We start from the raw sequence: 21,035 nt of genomic DNA on the forward strand, positions 1-21,035 counted from the left end.
TTGCCAGCCTCTGCTCGCCTCGCTTGCCCTGGCAGTGCCGGCCTCGCACACAATTCAAGCCACCTACATGCACTGGCAGCTACCCAGCTGCGCTGCCTCATTTGAGCACGGGCAGCCTCTAAGCAGATTGCCACTTAGCTGCCCGCTTCTGTCCAGCCGGCCTGCCAGTGACTCACCTGGCAGCTGACTCGGGCACAGTCACGCCAAAGCCGTCACCTGGCCAGGAAGGAATTTCAAGTGCAAATTCTCTCAAATCCAGCTTCCCCGTCGCCCCTGCCCAGTTCACAACCATTTTCAATGCCAACTCTCCTTCTCCTGGGGGGAGCCACTGGAGCAGGCCTCTGGCTGCAATTAAGCCAAGATCTGTCTAACCGACAGAGCCTCAGCCAGTATCTCAGCTCTGCCCGCAGCCTGTGAAAGACTCAGATGGGGTCCTGGCAGTCTGCCGAATTGTAACCCTCAAGGGACAGAAGTGGGGGGGGGGGAATATTCAATGCGTGCCTGGAGAGTAAAGCTATTAACTGTATTTAAGGCTAATTAAAAAAGAATGAAGTGACCTTTTGGGCCTGGTCTAAAAAAGGCACCCAATTTTTCATTCTTTATGCCATGCTGTTTTATCGTTACACATTATTACTTGATGTTATGTTGCTTTTTTGAGGGGTGGGGGGGAAGCGGGCTCATTATGGAGTCATCTGGAAAGAGAGAGCATAAAGAAATTAAACAGTTCTTGCCTCTGAATCCTTTCATTTTTCCAGAAAAGAAAAGTCTCCATTTGAACTCCTGCTAGCCTGGAGCAGCAAACCACTAAAATAGAAGCTGTTTGGGATGGGGGGGGGGGGGAGTGCTCAGAGGGCAAAACAATTAAAGTGGAAATAAAAAACTGGATGGCACCATTCCATGTTTGCCTTGAACCAGAGCAGATCTTCTGCTGAATTGGTCCCATGTTTTAGAGGAAGAGCTGTCAGAAATCCAAGATCCTCCTGAAGATATTTTTTCTTTGAAGGCTTATCTAGCTCAAGATGAGAGCAGAAGAGGCGTTGAAATTACATGTGCTCAGTGAGCATCTGGACAGCTGCCTTGCGTGCAAGACTCTGCAAATCCTTCTGTTTCAATCTGGAGAGGCGTGGAGCAAAACTTCAAGCCAACACCTTCGGTGGGACGCTGCAACGCCTTCATTCCTACTAACGGTGCAAATTCCCCAAAGTCAGCTGTGCAATGAATCAAGTTGTTATGCATTGCATGCCCACAAAAGCTCTTTTCATTAAACCCAGTTGGCCTGCCCCTCTTCCCTTTCATCAAATGCAGCCAAGGCTCCTCCTCCCCGCCCCCCATTTCTTCCTGGCCCCCAGAGAAGGCCTCCTTCAGCTGGGAGAGAGTGCCCGCGCCCTCCCTAGCCAAGCCATTTGCAATCTGCCCAGCTGGCAACACTTCGTCCCTTCAAGCATTGGCCTGATTCCTCTCCAATCCACGGAGATAATTCCTTTGCAACGTTTGCTGCTTGATTGCTGACCAACTGAGTGCAGAGGGAGGCCAAATGGACATGAGAGAGTGTTCAGTGGCAACAGCAGCACACCTGGTTTACTACTCAGCGGGTGACAGTCAAATCAGAGCAAGCTGTAATCTGCATCATGAGCAGCCACAGACCCCATCTTAGCTTCTTCCACAACCGCTCCTTTCACATACAGCCCCTACACACACACTTTTTACAAAGCACCTCCTTAAATCATCTCAACCCTCCGTGGCTATATAAATTCATCCATCCAGTTTTCTCCGCAACATAGGGAAGAGGTCTTCCATGGCTCCTTCAGGGATGTTTCTTCGGCTTCCCAGGTTAGCCCAGGTCCCTAGGATCTCCTGGGCAATCCCATCCAGCCCTGCTTAGCTTCTGAGATCAGCCAAGGCAGACACCTTACTCACAAAGGCCAAACTGCACAACTGCTAAAGAGGAATTTTGTTAGCCCTGACAGGTAATCCAGACAAGAAGCCCATCCAGGAGTACCAGGAGTACATTCTGCTAATGTAACCTTACAGTCTTTATTGCTACATTAACAGAATCTTGCAGGACTGAAAGCATTTCTCCCTTCCTTTCCTTTTGCTCTCCAGAAAACCGGGGTGTGTGTGTGTCCCGTCTGAAATGTTTCCCATGCCCTTCCTCCTCCTGTGGGCTGAGATACTTTTTACACACTGGTTGTCCAGTCTGTGGCTCTCCCTTCTGTCTCCCAAGGTCATTCCCACAGACCACTACAAATTTATGGGCAGTATAACACAGCCCCCTTTGGATTAAGTGAAAAATGGAAGGCCCGTAAGATCCAGATGGTTGCTAAACAGCAACCTCTTTTTTGGGGTGAATGATCCTGTGAACTCACTGCCACTGCCTGTACTTTCTGCATTTCACTTCCCTCTGCCATCACCGTTTCCCGTTCTCTCCCCTTTCTACCCCCAAATTACTGTTGCACCTGTGCAGCTCTACTCCTTTGAAATCCTGAAGTCCTGCTAACAAGGGGATTGACACAATATTCCCCAACCTGAATCCCCCCAAATGTGTTGGGACACACAGCCAGGACACACAGCCCTCCAACACATCTGGAGAGCAAGATTGGCCCAGATGTCAGCCAGAGACTCCACACCCCTCCCAAGGCTAAAGGTTTCCTCATCAACGGTCCCTTGTAGCAGAAGAAAGCTGATCCCAATAGCAGAAGAGCTGGAAAGCTAAATTCTGTTATGGCCAAACCTGAGATCAGTAATGCACATAAATAAGGCCTCATTAAGACCGTCCACAGAAATAGCAAAGCAACCATCTTCCAGCTCACTGAAATTTAAGCAGCCAGATGGATCTTCCGTATGTTTTTAAAAATGGTTATTTCTTGCATTTTCCACAATCAGTGCTATAAATCGGAATTGGGCCTCCCACTCTTCTTTCTTAGGGACATATTTTTGCGTGGCTCATCAAGCATACTGAGCTATGGGCAAGTCTGTGGGTCAAAAGCTTCTATCTGTTCCATCTCAGGGAATCTACAATCATAGCCCCTGAAACAAGCAGAAACTCCTATTGACATCATCTCCATGGCCTGGATATGTGCAGATATTTCCAATACTTTTATACCCATGTAGAATGCAAAGGGAAATCAATCCATCAATCAAATCTTTATTACAGTCATAGACCAGCATACAGTCAATTAAAAAGCACAGAAGATACATAAAGATTATGAGAAGCTAGAAGATATAAAAATATATTAAAACAGAAAGTATATATAGAAAACTAAAAGAATCTAAAAGGTGGGGTAGGAGCACTAGATGGTTATAAGGGAGCATAAAGGTTAGTATGTCTGTCAGTACAGAGCACTCTAGGGTTATGAATTAGTGGCTAATTTAAGACTAGTTTTTCCCACAATTTAGCTCGGGATATGGAATCAAAGACTGAGGTTGAATGGGCCTTAAGAAGCATTGCTAATAATTCTTCTTTAGGGAATATTGTGTCAATCCCCTTGTTAGCAGCAGAAGACGACGGCATCCCAGCTGAACTGTTCAAAATCTTGCAAGATGATGCTGTCAAGGTAATGCATGCTATATGCCAGCAAATTTGGAAAACACAAGAATGGCCATCAGACTGGAAAAAATCAACTTATATCCCCATACCAAAAAAGGGAAACACTCAAGAATGTTCGAACTATCGAACAGTGGCACTCATTTCCCATGCCAGTAAGGTAATGCTCAAGATCCTGCAAGGTAGACTTCAGCAATTCATGGAGCGAGAATTGCCAGATGTACAAGCTGGGTTTAGAAAAGGCAGAGGAACTAGAGACCAAATTGCCAGTATCCGCTGGATAATGGAAAAAGCCAGGGAGTTTCAGAAAAACATCTATTTCTGTTTGATTGACTATTCTAAAGCCTTTGACTGTGTGGACCATAACAAATTGTGGCAAGTTCTTAGCGGTATGGGGATACCAAGTCATCTTGTATGCCTCCTGAAGAATCTGTATAACGACCAAGTAGCAACAGTAAGGACAGACCACGGAACAACGGACTGGTTTAAGATTGGGAAAGGAGTACGGCAGGGCTGTATACTCTCACCCTACCTATTCAACTTGTACGCAGAACACATCATGCGACATGCTGGGCTTGAGGAATCCAAGGCTGGAGTTAAAATCACTGGAAGAAACATTAACAATCTCAGATATGCAGATGATATCACTTTGATGGCTGAAAGTGAAGAGGAACTGAGGAGTCTTATGATGAAGGTGAAAGAAGGAAGTGCAAAAGCTGGCTTGCAGCTAAACCTCGAAAAAACCAAGATTATGGCAACCAGCTTGGTTGATAACTGGCAAATAGAGGGAGAAAATGTAGAAGCAGTGAAAGACTTTGTATTCCTAGGTGCGAAGATTACTGCAGATGCTGACTGCAGTCAGGAAATCAGAAGACATTTAATCCTTGGGAGAAGAGCAATGACAAATCTCGATAAAATAGTTAAGAGCAGAGACACCACACTGACAACAAAGGTCCGCATAGTTAAAGCAATGGTGTTCCCCGTAGTAACATATGGCTGCGAGAGCTGGACCATAAGGAAGGCTGAGAGAAGGAAGATCGATGCTTTTGAGCTGTGGTGTTGGAGGAAAATTCTGAGCGGGCCTTGGACTGCAAGAAGATCAAACCAGCCCATCCTCCAGGAAATAAAGCCAGACTGCTCACTTGAGGGAATGATATTAAAGGCCAAACTGAAATACTTTGGCCACATAATGAGAAGACAGGACACCCTGGAGAAGATGCTGATGCTAGGGAGAGTGGAGGGCGAAAGGAAGAGGGGCCGACCAAGGGCAAGGTGGATGGATGATATTCTAGAGGTGACGGACTCGTCCCTGGGGGAGCTGGGGTTGTTGACGACCGACAGGAAGCTCTGGCGTGGGCTGGTCCATGAAGTCATGAAGAGTCGGAAACGACTGAACGAATAAACAACAACATGGAATCAAATGCTGCTTTGAAGTCTATGAAAGTGGCATAAAGGGAGGTTGTGTTGCGGGATGAGTATTTTTCAATGAGATGGAGGAGTACTAGGCACTGATCAATGGTGGATCAGCCTTCCCTAAAGCTGGCTTGCTCCTCTGCAAATATGTTTCCTTGTTCCAGCCAGTCCTGGAATTTCCATTGTAGATGTCTTGCGTAGAGTTTGCTGATTAAATTGAAGAGGCTGATTGGTCTATAATTAGCAGGATCATCCTTTTTCCCTTTTTTATATATATAGGGACAACGGTCACAAGCCCCCAGTCCTTGGGGACTTGGCCACAGGTGTTGATGCAGGTAAAGAGTGAGGCCAGAGCAGAGGCCCGGAAGACCAAGATGTTTTTAATGGCCTCTGGAGGGATGAGATCTTCTCCTGGGGCCTTCCCTGGTCTTAGCTGAGCAACAAGATTCTTGATCTCTGTCACTGTCACTGGTGCCCACATTGGCAGATTTTCTATAGTGTGGCTACGGTGTCCACTCCAAACAGAGGTGTCCATGTAGAGTGCCTGAAAGCATGCCTCCCAGGTAGCAGAGGGCAAGATTTGCCTCTTCGGATTTTGCTAAGCTCCAGTCTTCAGCAGCTCTAGCCAACGTGGACAACCGTGAGGGGTGAAGGAAGGATCATATATTTCTCACTCCCACTCTAAGGAATAATCAGAGATGGGAACTTCACCAGAATGGGATGTCTGGAAAGGAAAACCTTAAAAGGAATGGTTGAACGTGTTGGTATGTATAGCCTGGAGAAATTTTCAGGGAGACTTAATAGCTCTCATGCAGAAGACAGAACAGAACTGTTCAAAGTTGCTCCAGAGAAGCAGAGAAGAAACAATGGGGCTTAAGTGACAAGGAAGATTTGAAGCAGACATCACAAAGAACTTCCTAACAGTAAGAGCTGTTCGACAGTGGAACAGGTGGCCTCAGGAAGTGGTGGGCTCTCCTTTGCTGGCAGTATCTAAACAGAGGCTGGGTGGCAGAGATGTAGGGCATTCCTGTCCTGGACAGAGAGTTGGGCGACATCAGTGTTTCTCAAACTTGGCAGCTTTAAGATGGGTGGACTTCAACTCCCAGAATGCTGGCTGGGGAATTCGGGGAGTTGAAGTCCATACATCTTAAAGTTGCTAAGTTTGAGAAACACTAGACTAGGTGATCTCCCAGGATCCTTCCATGATCAATCTAGGATCCAAACAATGCTCTATTTCATACATTTGGAGAGACATACAATGCTGGGTGGATCTGCCATTGGGCAGATCTCCCCACTGACATACAGCAGAAAACACACAGGCTCTGTTTATACACCATGGTTGGCTTACCCTGGCTTTTGTAGAACAAGCCACAAACACATGAAATAGACCATTATGACTGTACAAATCCAGCCAATTGTGGCTTTTCAATTAACCATGGCTTTTCATCTGGGAACCGAATCACTGCAACATTCTCTTTGCAATGTCTCACATGGCTGAGAAGGCAGGCCGCTACCCAGAAAACGAAAAGGAGGCTTGCCTCTTCAGCATTTAGCTGAACCTTCAAAGACACTTCGGGGCTCTTTGTTCTTTTCCACTCTTGGTCTCAATACAGCAAAGGAATTAAGATCATTTAAAACTTGATAGCGCAAGGCTGAGTGCACCTTTCACAAGCACTTTTGCTCATCATATAGATCCGTATCCTTATTAAGCGTGGGACAAGCTGTTCATCCCACTTGAAAGATACAGAGATGAAAAGGAATGAGAAATTGAGAGAAATAACCCTTTTAAAATACAGATAGGAAGATTTTTGGCTTTACTCCACGCGCAGCTGAGAGGGCTTTTTTTCACTAGCACAACTAGCTGATGGAAAAGGCAGGCCTCCATGTAGAATGGGAAGGCCTGTTGCTAGGATACCTGTTGCTAAGTAGTAAGCTTGCGCTTACTCACAAATGTTCCAGATTATCTCTCTATCGAGCCCTTGGTATTGTTTCGGTCTTATGAAGCCACTTAATGGATCTTTTGCACATGCAAAAATTTGCAAAAAAAAAAAGCATCCTTGTTTGGGGGGACCTTGGTACAAGTGGTTTTCCTGCTAATAATGATTTTCGTCCCCCCCCCCCGCTTTCCTTTTATATTATACCTTTTTAGAAGGCAAGCCTGAAAACAAGCATTTGTTGCCTTGTTAGCCATTCCATGAGATTTCTGCCTGAATATAAATAAATAACTCTGAATAAAGTGGTTGGTTATATTAAAAAGATATACTGAAGCCCAACACCATGTTTAGGAGAACAGATTTGGACATACCACCGAAAGGCGTCTTAGAAACTCTAAACTGGATTATAGGAAAAAGAAGGAGTGCTGAAATGTAAGTATCAAACCTGAACTTCAAACACTAAAGCCTCACTTTCCCCAACCTCCAGAAGTATTGGGAATTCAACTCCCAGAATAGGGAATACATCTGGAAGGCACCAGGTTGGGGAAAGACTACTATACCCCAAATATGGTATTGTGAAGACATTTAAGAGACACTGGATGGTGCCAGGAAGCAGCGATAACTGAAAGTGCTTTTTCTTGCATTGATTTTGAATATAAGCCATGTTCGCACAACATACAAGGCTAGGTCTGGCTAGAATGGAGTTAGGTAGTTTACCGTTCAGGGCATGCTTATAATGCAGTTGTTGTTTTAGCAGGTTGTGTGAACCATGATATCACAATAAGCTATGACATAGCTTATGTAGCTGAGCATAGCATGTTTTATGAACACAAGAATGATGGTTTGTGAAGCTGGCTTTAGGTTAAGCGTATTGCGATATGAAAGAAGATGGGCATGGTTTTAAAATTAGAGGAAGGAACGTCAATAACCAATGCTATGATGATAGCTGAAAATGCAAAGGATCCGCAAGCCTTAGTACTAAAAGTCAAAGGGCACAGTGAAAAAATGGGACTAAAATTAAATATAAAGAAGGCCAAACAGATGACAACTGGCAGAACAACCAGCCTTCGAATTGGCAATGAAGATACTGAAGTGGTGGGGAGCTTCGGCCTTTTAGGGCCAACCATCAACAGTAAAGGAACAAGCAGTCAAGAAATATGCCACAAACCAGCACTTGGTGGAGGAGTCAGGAAGGCCCTGGAAAGGATATTCAAATGCCATGATGTGTCTATACTTACAAAGATCAGAATCATGCAAGCCACGGTATTCCCTGTGATACTCTATGGAAGTGAAAATTGGACTTTAAAGAAGCAAGATAAGAAAAATATTTGAGCCCTTTGAACGCTGGGGTTGGAGAAGATACCATGGACAGCCAAGAAAACAAACCGGTGGGTCATTGAACAAATAAACCCAGAATTGTCACTAAGAGACACAAATCACCAGGCTCAAATTATCCAACTTCAGACACATTAGGTGAAGACCCACCTCTCTGGGAAAAAAAGGCTCTGATGCTGGGAAAGGTGGAAGGAAAGAGAAGAAGAGGACGACCAGCATCAAGATGGACAGACTTAGTGACAGTGGCGATGAGTGCACAGTTGCGAGACTTGAAGGACCACGTTAGTGACATATCCTCATGGAGAAAATCTACCCATGCGGTTGCTAAGAGTCAATGCCAACCTGATGGCCCGTAATCAATTTTGTGATAACCCATCCTATGTAACACCTTACTTGATAAAGCAGAATAACCAATTACATAGAGAATTCTGCCCCACTGAAAAGAATGGAAAGACAACTGTAACTCCCAGTCCGGGAAATAGAGGAACACATCAACAGGACTTGGACCAACAGTTGACCAAGTCCCAAAGGATTTGACTCTTGAGGCAAGGGAAGAACACACACTTCCTCTCCCCCATCACATTGATATGCCCCTGCCCATCTCTCTACTGTCAGTTGCTCCGTAAATATGTCTTGGGAGTGTTTCTCAAAAGGATCCCCTCTACTTTATGCCCCACAACATGGCTGTTGCAAGAAGATGTGGCCTCCAATGCTCGTCCTGGTCTAGTGCACAAAGTCGCCGCTTCACTGTGCCCAACGTTAGGGCCGGCCCTGACTGCACACAGAACCCTGTGTGTCTCTCACACATTCACTTTAGCAGTACAGATTCCCCTCTGCCCTTGTGGCTGCAGGATAAAAAAGCTGGGAATTTTTGTAGGGGAATAAAATTACGTAGGTCGAAGCACAACTGCCCGTCTAGGAAGGGCTTCCCCTGAATAAAAACCACTGCATTTTTGCTCAGCCCCCACATATGTCTCAGGTGCATTTCCGACTTAGGAATCAATAGACTTTCCCCTTTCTTACTCATCGTAGCAAAAAATAAACTTGATCACCAAAATAACACAAGCTCTTTCAGTTAAGGCAAAATATTTACACCATGCATTATTCTGGTGGCAGCATTAGAATTCAGGAACCGGATCTGGGGCCGCTTTAAGGCCACGTGTCTGAAAAGATCACCATACCGTTATCATTCCCTTTCCGGCTGGTTTCCCGTTCCCCAGAAGGAGTGCTCTTCTTACCTTCTTGCTTGAGACAATCTGAAGAGGAAAAGAAAGGGAAAAAAACAGGGTGATTTAACACAGCTAGATAGACGAGGCATAGCACGGCTTCACTTGCACACTCAGTGTGTTACAGGTAGTCCTTGCTTAGCGACTGCTTGTTCAGTGACCGTTTGAAATTATGATGGCGCTGAAAAAGATTTATGGCCAGTCCTCAAACTTGCAGCCGTTGCAGTGGCCCACAGTCATGTGATTGCCATTTGCGACCTTCACTTCCGACCTCTGACAAGCAAAGTCGATGGGGAAGTTGGCAGGAGATCGCAAGTGGCGACGTGGGATTTGCTTAACAACAGCAACTGGAAGTACCAGAGCTGCTCTTGTAAGTGGGCTCAGTCATGTGATGTCTCACTTTATGACCGTGTCGCTTAATGACAGAGTTGCCAGTCCCAATTGTGGTCTATAAGTGAGGACTACTTGTGCTGTACATTCATACAACACGCTAACTTTGGTTAGGATTAATCTCAGTTAGGGGTGTGTGGGTGCATGGCTTGGTATGTTCGCTTAGTTCATGAATTATGCAAACTCAGAAAAGGGGTCAATTTCCCAATCACGTGAAGAGTGGTGCACAAACACAGCCCATGTGTATCTCAGTGGGGTTGAAATTAAAGCAAGCAAGTTTCCTCCAAACCAAACTTGACTCCCAGTGACTTCAGATATACCCATGCAGTTTTCTTGATGGCTGTATGGAAGCGGTTTGCCCGTGTCTTCTTCTGGGACCAGTTGTCACCTTCCCAATTTAGCTTGCAGCTCGGGATTTTCTGGTGGTCTCCCATCCAAAGGATAATTAAACCCAATCCTGCTTAGCTTCTGAGCCCAGACAAGGTCAGGTGAGGCAGGTATGACCCTAAGCAGACTTAGCAGCTCTGGATCAATATGTCCCCCTGGACTCAGTGTGTTAGAAAAAGGATGTATTTGCCCACATCCATCTTCCATCTACAGAAAAAGCAAAGCTCGGCCAAGTTTTGAGAAGAGAGAGACGGGGGAAACATCACGAGGGAAGGAAAGATCTGCCTCATGTGACGCAGCCGGGAAATGAATTTCTGTTTCTAATCTCCACCGGCAGGCAGCTCATGCCTGGAATCAAAACAGGGATTTATCCCACCATCCCTCCCCGCCCTGGTCTTCTAGCTTACTTGATTAAGTAAATTAGGTTGTTGGGGAACCTGAAAGAGGTTTTTTTTTTTTAATCCAGCCACAAAATTAAGCAGGTGCATCAAAGGTGTTGGGCTAAGTTGGCCGACCTTCTGACGTAAAAGCGAAATTAAAAAGAAGGAGAAAGGAAGGCTTCTTTGCCAGGGGCCAAACTACATTCCATTGAAAAACTCTTTCCAAGCCTGTTGGTGGGCTGCTTGTAAAAGATGCATCTGAGCGTGCATACACGCATGCGTGTCGCTGGGAGTGCATATCTCCGTGACATACGCAAAGGTGATGTATATCTGGGTAGAGATGGTCAAAGGGCAGCCGAGCCAAAGGGGGTGTAAGAAAGAACTAAGCTGGCAGAACTAAGTTCTGGAGGCTGGCATGCAACTCCCCGTGAAGATGTCCACTTGAAAAGGATGGAGGTTGGAGAAGGAAGCTGTCTACAAACACCAACTAGCAGTCAGGAGACATGAAAATTCAATCTCACAACACATGGACAGACTCAACCACAGTTTCAACTGGGAAATGGTGAGCATCCTAAACCAAGCCAAATCCAAAAACGCCAGAGAATTCCTGGAAGCCTGGCACTCAGACAAAGCAGCCATCAACAGACACAAAGAGGTAAACAACATCTACATACCATTCAAAAGAGACAAGAAAAAAGCTAAGAAGGAAACAAAAAGATGAGGACACATCCTCTCCGGCAGCCATTGCCCAGATAAGCAGGGTTTAACACCAGACAAACAATCAATCAATCAATCAGAAAACAATACCCCAACCAAGGAACTACCAAGGAGACAAGCAATCAGACAAACAATCAGGCAGAAAACAATACCCCGACCAAGGAACTACCAAGGAGACAAACAATCAGACAAACCATCAGGCAGAAACAGGCAGCAAATCCTACCCTCCCTCGCACTGATGACGTTACCTAGTCGGGAAATGAAACGTCTGCAAACCAACCACCAAGCTCAGGGAACACCAAGGACTGCAAGGCTGGAATAATTTTAACAGGCCTTTTGGGATGGGAACTCTCTTCGAAACCTTGACACCCAAAGCCTCCACCACTTTAAGTCATTGCAGAGATTATTCTCAAGTTCCTTTTTCTGAAAAAGGTTAAAGATGGCCTTCCATCAAACTCTGCTCCTGGTGCCTCTGGGGATGCAGCTGTGGAATCTTCTCCACATTGGCACAAACCGGGTTTGCCTTTGCCTGCTCCACACTGCCGTGTTCCACTTCCTAGTCTACCTCCCAGCCCTCAAATTTCCTCCCCAGTAAGGTCAGCCCGGTGGTGCTGGCTGGCCAAAGTCTCTTCTCCGAGTGAGGAACAAAAACCTCATCCGCTGTTTGCAGAGCTGGGCAGGAAGCAGCTTCAATGCAGCCCTTGTCCCTCTCTGTCGCAGAGGTGCTTCAAGCTCAGGAAGAAGTGTCTGTGCAGATTTACATCACATTTGCATTTGTTATGGAGATGTGCACACAGGTGACCCACATGCACGAATGCATGATCACATACAAATTTGGAAATATTGGTTACCATTTGTACAGTAAGATAAGAGACTGGGCCTCTTAGCCTAGGGCAGTGTTTCTCAACCGTGGCAACTTTAAAGATGTGCGGACTTCAACTCCCAGAATTTGCTGCTGGGGAAGCTTTGCTGGCTGGGGAATTCTTGTTCAGTGCTGGAAAGCGTTTGGCCTGAGATCAGAAAAAACACACCAGGCATTTCTATAAAAATAAGTGCGTTTACAAAAAGCATAAAACATAAACAGATTACATATCCAGAGCCGGACAGGCGCAAAAGCTTCTTACATAAACATATTTACAAGCTCATGCATTCACATGGGCAGAGCTGGGAGAGAGGCTGCTGGAACCAGAGGCTGCAAAAAGGAAACTGAAACTGTAACGAGTCCAGGCAAATTCCGCTCAGAGCAATCAGCAGCTTTAGCTTATATGGACATCCTTTTCACACCCAAACCTGAGAACAATTAAGTTTGACCTTCTGACTCTGCCAGAGTGATCTGTTACCACAGTAACTTAATTCCTCTGCAGCCAAAATTTCTGGCAGAAAACATGCCAATAATTCTGGGAGCTGAAGTCCACGCATCCTAAAATTGCCAAGGCTGAGGAACACCGGTCTAGAGGGAAGATGGAGCCTGGACGCCACGGACTGCTCATTCTTCAGAGGAGACATCGCTAAGTCAACAGAGGTGATCTTCAAGTTGCTTTCTGTTTGCCCACTTATTGTGCCCATGGCTACCTGCTAAATGTACCTTCCACCATGCAGGAGAGAGAACCACTTCACACAACCCTAGCAAAGCTGGTTTTATTTAGTCAGACATGGTATAATATCTCCTAAATTCTTAGAGGAATTGGTGGGCAGGAGAGTTGAAGGTGTTGGACTAGGAATAGAGAGACCCAGGTCCTTGTTTCTCCTCAGCTACAGAAGCACCTAGGGTGAATTTAGGCCAATCCCTCCTTCTCAGCCCCAGAGATGGTGGGTTCAGTGGTGAAGGTGGTGGGCCAAGAGTGGGGACACCCCAGTTCCAGTCCCCCCTGAGCCACAGAAGTTCCCGGTCATTCTCTCAGCTCAACCTACCTAAGAGTAACCACTGATGTGGGGAAAAATCGGGGAGGAAATTTATTTTGGGATCATCTCACGGCCACAACTTAAATGATACACAGAGTTCTTCTTTCTTATTAGTGCTCTTCCTGAGAGGTTAGGATCTTGCGCATGGGAAGGACTACTGTACTCAGAGGACCAACGGTTTATAAACAATTAAAATTGTATTTACGATTAAAATTGTATTTAGCAATAACCTTGTAACCTTTAGCAATAACCTGGGTGTGGCAAATCGTTTCCGTTTAAAGGCACATCGACTAAACTCCGCCCTTTGTAAAGAATCATCATTTGCTTTTCCATGAGATCCGCCAGTATTTTTCTTCTCTTTTTCCCATGCTGATCATCAGGGCCGTGCATCCTTTGGAAATTCTTTCTGTTTTGGCCCTTGCAGGAGCGCAGAACCACTCAGCTATGACTTAAAACAGCCCACCTATTCTCCGGCTTCTGGATGAGCTGGAAAAAGAAGATGCTGCTGCTTTAAGGAGTCAAAGTTTGTATGCTTCTGAAAGCAGCAATGTCTTTGCTTTAGGCACGGAAAGCTGGAAAAAATCAGGTTGCCTGAAAAACAGCAGGGAGGTGCTGTGCTTGTAGACACAGACATGGAGTCTGAAGTCGACTTCCCAAATCATTTTCAAAGTGTGCACAACAGCCGTACTGATCATATTTTTCCCTCTCCTCTCCACCCTGTCTACTGCCTCTCACCTCTTTCTCTTATTTTCTTAGCTTATCATTTGTTTATCTTCCTAGCATCTGAGTACTCCACCAGTGTAATCATGAGTTTAGACAATCATTAAAAGGACCGGCAAATTCCTGAATGATTACACCAGCAAGCAAGGACCAGCCACAATGCCTTCACTGAACTGCTACAGACAGAAGCAGTGGATATTTCTAAGTGACTCTGAGAATAAATAACAGGTGCATCGGTGCTTTTATATCGGGGGAGGGTAACCCGCATGCAGCCCCCAACCCAGTTTTGGGGTCTCCTAGAATCCCCTTCCCACTGTAAGGATTATCTTGTTCAAATTCAGCAGCAAACCACCAGCTCCCAGGGGTGGGCCTTCCCATTTTTAAAAGCACCAAATTTTGCTTGGAACCCTTTTCCAAGACTCCAAAATACATAGAAGGAAAGGTCGAATAACATCACTCCACACACAGAGGTGGAAAAAAGAAAATGAAAATGCTAAGCAGGGTTGGCCCTGGTCAGTTCTTGAGTGGGAGACCATTGCAGAAGCCCCTGAGCTTTGGACTTTCTGGAAGACGGCACAGTACTTACGTACCGTTGCCAAGGAAACCATGAAGTCACCAGGAGTTGAGCCTCCCTGAAGAAAACTTAATGTGGGGCTTTGATCTAGGAGGTATCACAGAGAAGTGGTGGGACCCACTTCTCTGGATGTCCTCTCCAGCAGAAGATGGAGAGGTGTGTGTCAGGGACATTTCACCTTGGATTCTTGTCCTGAGCAAAGGGTTGAACTTCCAACCAGCTTGAGGGTTCAACGGTCTTCCCCATTGTTCTCTTTCCCACTCTCTTTCTCTTGCCCAGAGAATTATTAGCCAAAGATCCACAACAACACTCACCGTTCCCAGAGTGCAAGAAAATTCCCCCAGAAAGTCATGTTCATACAGTTGCATGCTTGATTTGTCTTGGTCAAACAAGGCGAATTTCAACTTCTGGACCTCCTCAAAGCGATAGTCTATGATGAACTTTTTGGAGAACGCCGGGTTGAGGTTGTTCACCGCAGTTTCTGTTCTGTCGATCTACAAAGAGAGAAAGAGGAAGAAAGGACCAGTGAGCTGACTAAATCCTTTTGAATGAGGTGATACTTCCTCAACAGTAATTTAACGCTGGGGACGTACGATGGAGCTGCTATGAAAATGCTGAACTGTGAGGTTCAGTTGGCAAAGTTGCAGCTGTGGGCAGCACCAACCCCCCATCTCTTGAATAATTATGCACTTTGTAATATTTATTAATTTATTAATAAATGTGATTCGATATCAAAATAATAAGACTGTGGCATTTTCATGAATGGAGGCTGGCCAAAAGAATGATCATCTAACACTGGAAAGAAACATCTACACCTGATTATTAGCAATGGATAGTTGATGTGTGTTGTTTTGCCAACATTTGAATGAGTCTTTTTTTCAACCAAAGGCCACTTTCAAGCAGTATGGTCAAAGTTTTGGGAGTTGTCCCATCTCCCATAAAATAATTTCCAGCCCTCCCCTCTCCTTTAATGCTACACTTATTAATGTGGTTGTGTCGATCTTTTAATACTACTGTATACACTTGTTCTATTTCTTTTAAGTTTGCATTTTAGTTTACATTTTTAAAAATAAAGGTGATCATAAGAGCGCCTGCTGGATCTGAGCTCAGCTTTCTCCAGTTCAGCTGCTTTTTACACCAGTTACCCGAATACCCGTCAGGCTTTTAAGCAGCTGCCTAAACCCCAAAGGGATTCTTCGCCAAGCATGATCCTCCCCAAGTCCTCCTTAGCAAGATGCCCTGAGATTAAAGGGCAGCAACCTCCAGCAACTGAACTATGTCCAGTCTGAATCCAAGGTATCTCCACGTACATTAAGGCGGAGCCCTATCACTGGTATCAGAGGAGATTGCATCTGACTGTTTTATATAACCGTCTGCTGAATCTTTATCAGTCTGGGAACCAAGCATTACAATACCCCTGGGAAGCCGACAAACACAACAGGAATGTAATTGTGCTTTCCCCACTGAGGTTTCACAGCAACAGAGAGTTCAGAGTAATGCTATTTCTGAAATGGAAGTGTGCTTATAGCTGTCCTAACTTGCAGTCTGAGCTCCAATAACTTCCTATTCTCCTTTCCCCCTCCTCTTACCTAACTCCCTAGCCACCATGTCCTTTCTCCAGCAGCAAGCTGCCTGTTTTAACTATTCTGTACCCAAAGAAGGGCCCTCTCTGTTCTGTCCTGTTCTTTTTGCCAAACATTTTAACTGGATGACGTCAGTAGGAGAAGAATTGATCTCAAGTCACTGCTTCCACTCATAGACCCCCATTCCAAGCCCTAGGGACACCACAGGGTCCACAAACACCCTGTGATCAATATTCACGATTGTGGCACGATGGCACTTCTTCCCTGGGGCGTCTTTGCCTCCACCGCCTGCGTAATTCTGCCACGGATAAATGCACCACAGATGCAGAGAATAAAACGCGGCAAATGAAAACAGGAGCAGGTAGGCGTGGCCTTTGCCGAGTCCCAAAATTAGGCATGATCCTGAAGCACCACTATGGTTAGAACCCACCGAAGAAAAAAATATCTATGTTTATTGCTGACTGGAAACCTCTTAGGGGCTTTTTGCGTAAAAGAGAAAAAAATGAACTTGTGATTTATGGTTTTGATGATTAGATGGGATAGATTATAGAAAGAAGAGAGTCAGGTTGTAACTTTAGAGAAAGAGGGAAATTTATATCTGTACTTGTAATTGCTGTAAAGGATAACGGAAGCCACTCTTGTGTCTTTTTTCTTTTCTATTTTTCTTTTACTTTTCTTTCTTTCTTTCACTTTTAGCTTTCTCTTTGATTTCTCTCTTTTTCTTCCTTACTTTATATTAGTTTGTATTAGTTTTTATCTTTGCTTTTAAAACTTTTTATATACAGATATAGATATATCTATCTATCCCACCTGCTAACTATTTCCATAATCTTTTGTTTGGAAGCTCATATTTGATGTTGACATTTTGGGCCTCTGCTATTTTTTTATGAAACTCCTTTGCTAATAAAGCCAGGAAATGTGGGAGAGATTGATGAACCCAAGCTATGGTTTTTCATTTGTTTTCTAATTCGTTCAATTGTCTCCGATTCTCGGAGACTGCTTGGACAAGTCCCTGCATTTTTCTTGGCAGGTTTTTCAGAAGTGGTTTACCATTGCCTCCTTCCTGGGGCTGAGAGAGAGGGACTGGCCCAAGGTCATCCAGCTGGCTTTGTGGCTAAGGTGGGACGAGAACTCCCAGTCTCCCAGTTTCTTGTCTGGTGCCTTCACCACTGCACCAAACTGGCTCTCAAAGCTACAGATAGCTACAGTTATTATCCAATACCCCAGTCCTGCTTTTTCCTAAGTCCTTAAAAGCAGCTGAATGCAAGCAAACATGGAACCTGGCTAAGCTTCTTAAAACTCCACAAGAGATCTTGCATGGCAAAAAATTTGATTCGGGACAAGCTGGCATCATTATTTCAATGACAATCCATGTACAACTTGAAGCTGGTGATGCAGAAATATCTGATTCTTGAAATAACATACCATTCATATTTGTCATAGCGATACCCAGATATTTTACCTTCTTCTCAATCTTAAAACCTGTTTTTTTAATCAATTCTGTTTGATCTTCTTTTTTCACATTTTATTAACATCTTTGTCTTCTGTTTATTAATCTGCTAATGCACCAAATTCTTTCCATTTGTCTGTTAATATATCAATTGAAGGATCTTTCAGAACTAACATCAAGTCATCTGCAAAAGCCCTTAACTTATAAGTTTCTTTTTTAATCTTTACCCCCACAGGCTTTACCCCCAGGCTTTGTTAGGCCTCCATTAACAATTATTTGTGCTTTCTGTGAAGTGTAAATCAATCTCACCCATTTTCTAAAGTTCTCTCCAAAATTCATATCGCCCAAAACCTTGAACAAGAAAACCCAGTTGAAACTGTGAAAGGATTTATCTGCATCTAAGAAAATCAATTATGTTGCTCCAAATATTCCAAAATGTCCAACACATTTCTAACTGTCTTTTAGGTAAAAACTCACATTGATCCTCATGAATAAATTCTTGCAAAATTATTTTCAGTCTGTCAGCCAGAATCGTTGTAAACAACTTGTAGTCATTATTCATTATTTATATCAAGTTGTATTAGTTTGTATCTTCCTTTTAAAAAAATCTTTAATAAAAAATTGTGTTTTAAAAAAAATCTCTGATTCTCATGCCAGAAAAGGAGGTTTTGTACTCAAGGGACAGATGGCAGACATCTTCAAAGCCAAGAAATCTGGAGACACACAGCTGTTGACTCAACAAGAGGGACCCAGAATTTAAACCTAGGAACTAACGTATCTACAATAACTGATGCACACGGACACCCAGACATGTTTCTTGTGTACTCCCATATGCAGAACATTGCTACACCTATGGCTTCCTAATTCTTTGCAATCATCCTACCTATTCCACTCTGCCTAGGAAAGCAGAGTGGCAGGGGTCCACATGGCACATACAAAAAGGGCAGAACTTTGATTGCATGATCACAGCCACATCTTGACTTTTCTGACCCTTTCCCTCCCAGCACTGCTGCAAAGCAGGGAGAGAGTTTAATCGCTCTATCTGATAGGAAACCCTAGACCAGGATTTCTCAACCTTGTCAACTTTGAGATGTGTGGACTTCAACTCCCAGAATTCCCCAGCCAGCAAGGCTGGCTGGGGAATTCTGGGAGTTGATGACGAGGCTGAGAAACACTGCCCTAGCCTGAACACGCTTTAACACCAGATCTGTTTTCTTGGCTTTAGAGCAAGCAGCATGATATCTTTTGCCTGTTTAAAAAATTCTTGCTTTCTCCCCCTCCCTACCCCTTCGTCACATGCTCATTTTTCAGCAGGTGTTAACGGAAGGAGCTGAAACCCCTTGCACCACCCACTTCTCGCTAGGTTGAAATGGCACTGTTTAGCAAGTCTTGATAGCACTGCCTTTTCCTCCTTGCAAATATAACTCTCACCCATCTGCTTACCTGGCAGCCATTCAGCTATAGGCTGTGGGCTGAAGGAAGCTACAGTCAAGATTTTACTTTGGCATACATGGCTCTGTTTTCTGTTGGAATTCACAACCCCAAGACGGGGGGAAAGAGTCCTCAAGTGTGTAGAATGGCAGGTTCTTGGCTCTGTCTGATAGGCTTCTGCTGTTCACAGATCGCTTTCAGAACAAAAACTTGTCACAGATGAAGCAAAGGTTCAGCAGAAAGTCGGGATCAAATGCCATTTCAGAAATGCCCACTACAGTGTTTTAAAAAAACTCCAGTAAACGGTTGTGTTAGAGGAGTGTTTTTCAACCTTGGCAACTTTAAGATGTGGGGACTTCAACTCCCAGAATTCCCCAGCCAGCTTTCTGGGGAATTCTGGGAGTTGAAGTCCCCACGTCTTAAAGTTGCCAAGGTTGAGAAACACTGTTAGAGCAAAGGATTACTTGGGAAAGAAATTCCTGTCTCAGCTTTTACAAGACATATTAAGACCTATTGTAGTTAGCCAGTAGGGTCATCCCAGTTTGGAAACTTGGTTAATTTGGGGTTGAAAGGCCATTAACTACAGCTTTGATTTATTCTTGGTTAAGCCCCATTGGCTAGTCCACCCTTTGTCTTGCAGAAGGGTAACAGAAGCAGGACCCACAACAATGCAGAAGGCCTCTTGCAGTCGCCTTTCTGCTGCTCCATTTTCTGTTTTTCAGCCTGGCAGGACCTTCTTTTAGGAAAGAGGGAGGGGAGAAAGACTTCACATCCACCAACAGATGTGCAAATTGTCCACTGTTGCCACAGCCCTAGAAGTACAGGAAGTGCCAATCATCCAATCCTGGCAAAGCGAACCAGGACACCAACCCCATACTAAAGAAACTGGCAACATTTCATTGTATCAGTCTGGGCACGTCGGCTGGATGAATGCCGGAAACATGCTGAATGCGAAGGCATGCCGAGCCCGTTGCGCAAACACAGTCTTGCTCGACTGGGATATCAGAAAGGGGTCAAGGCCAAAACACATCACTCTAAATAATTCCAATGCATGCTATGTAGAAATGCAGCCACAAGCACACCCAGAGGGAAAGAGCAGGAGAAACGGAGCCTGGAACGACAAATGCAATTCAGAACAAGTGGTGCTACGCAACCATTCTCCAAGGGACTTCCATTCAGCAGATCTATCAACAACCTTCTGAGATGTTTCAGGGGCTAGTCTGTAGTGCACCAAAAAAAATAAATCAAAGCTGTTTCCCAGTGTCGGTATTGCCCACCTGAATGGTCAAAAGTGAGTGTGTGTGGAGTGGCCCCTGTCCTTAGCAGCTGTTATGAAGAAAAGTATTCCCTACTGCAGGACCCCAGTTGGACGGCATAACTTGAATCCCCTTCCAATCCTAACCATCGAAGGCTTGATCTTTTGGTAGATTAAGCCTCTATCTGTGACTTTTCAAAAGCCACCCAAAGCGCTCTACGACCATGTGCAAAACGCTTCTCCAACCTCAGGTCTTATAAATGCTTTCCAAATGCCCTGGACCCTCTTCCATATATTTACTTAATCTATATACCACTAAAACTCTCAATGTGTTTATCTGTTTGTACCCTCATGTTAGCCTAAAGGGTGAGTAAATACCACAACACTTTTTGAATCAAGTGACCTAAAATCCACTAACTTAAAGAATGCGTAAAAAATCCGGGACCCATTACTCCAGTGGAATTGAACTTTCCATGATGTTCAGACCAGTTTTATTCGCAAAGCTGTGGCCACTGCAGTGTCCCCTCGGTCACGTGATCGTGATTTCCGACGCTCCCTGCCGGTTTCCCACAAGCAAAGTCCATGGGGAAGCCGGCAGGAAGTCAGAAGTTGGTCCTTCTCCCACTGCTACTTTTCCTGCGCGTGGTCATTTTGTTTCTCTGTTTAGGTAAGTAAATATTGACTTTTTATTGAAGTTCGTTTGCTACTGCAATTATTTTTCTATTTAGGATATCTACTCTTAGATGATCACAGGACTGTCCAGCATTGGGGTAAAGAAAATATTTCAGCCTAAA

The 21,035-nt window shown here is 44.6% G+C and overlaps 1 protein-coding gene across 1 annotated transcript in view; it reads right to left on the reverse strand.

Annotated features, from left to right (window-relative positions):
- The window catches only part of CPNE2 (copine 2), a 117,761-nt gene that overhangs the window by 49,577 nt on the left and 47,149 nt on the right, over positions 1-21,035 (reverse strand). Inside the window, exons 3-4 of the mRNA XM_063312712.1 lie at positions 14,837-15,016; positions 9,408-9,482 (exon numbers count right to left, since the gene is read on the reverse strand). Coding sequence (XP_063168782.1) covers positions 9,408-9,482; positions 14,837-15,016 — 255 coding nt within the window. The remainder of the gene's footprint in view (positions 1-9,407; positions 9,483-14,836; positions 15,017-21,035) is intronic.

The sequence above is a fragment of the Candoia aspera genome, chromosome 11, assembly GCF_035149785.1.
Source record: "Candoia aspera isolate rCanAsp1 chromosome 11, rCanAsp1.hap2, whole genome shotgun sequence".
NCBI lineage: Eukaryota > Metazoa > Chordata > Lepidosauria > Squamata > Boidae > Candoia > Candoia aspera.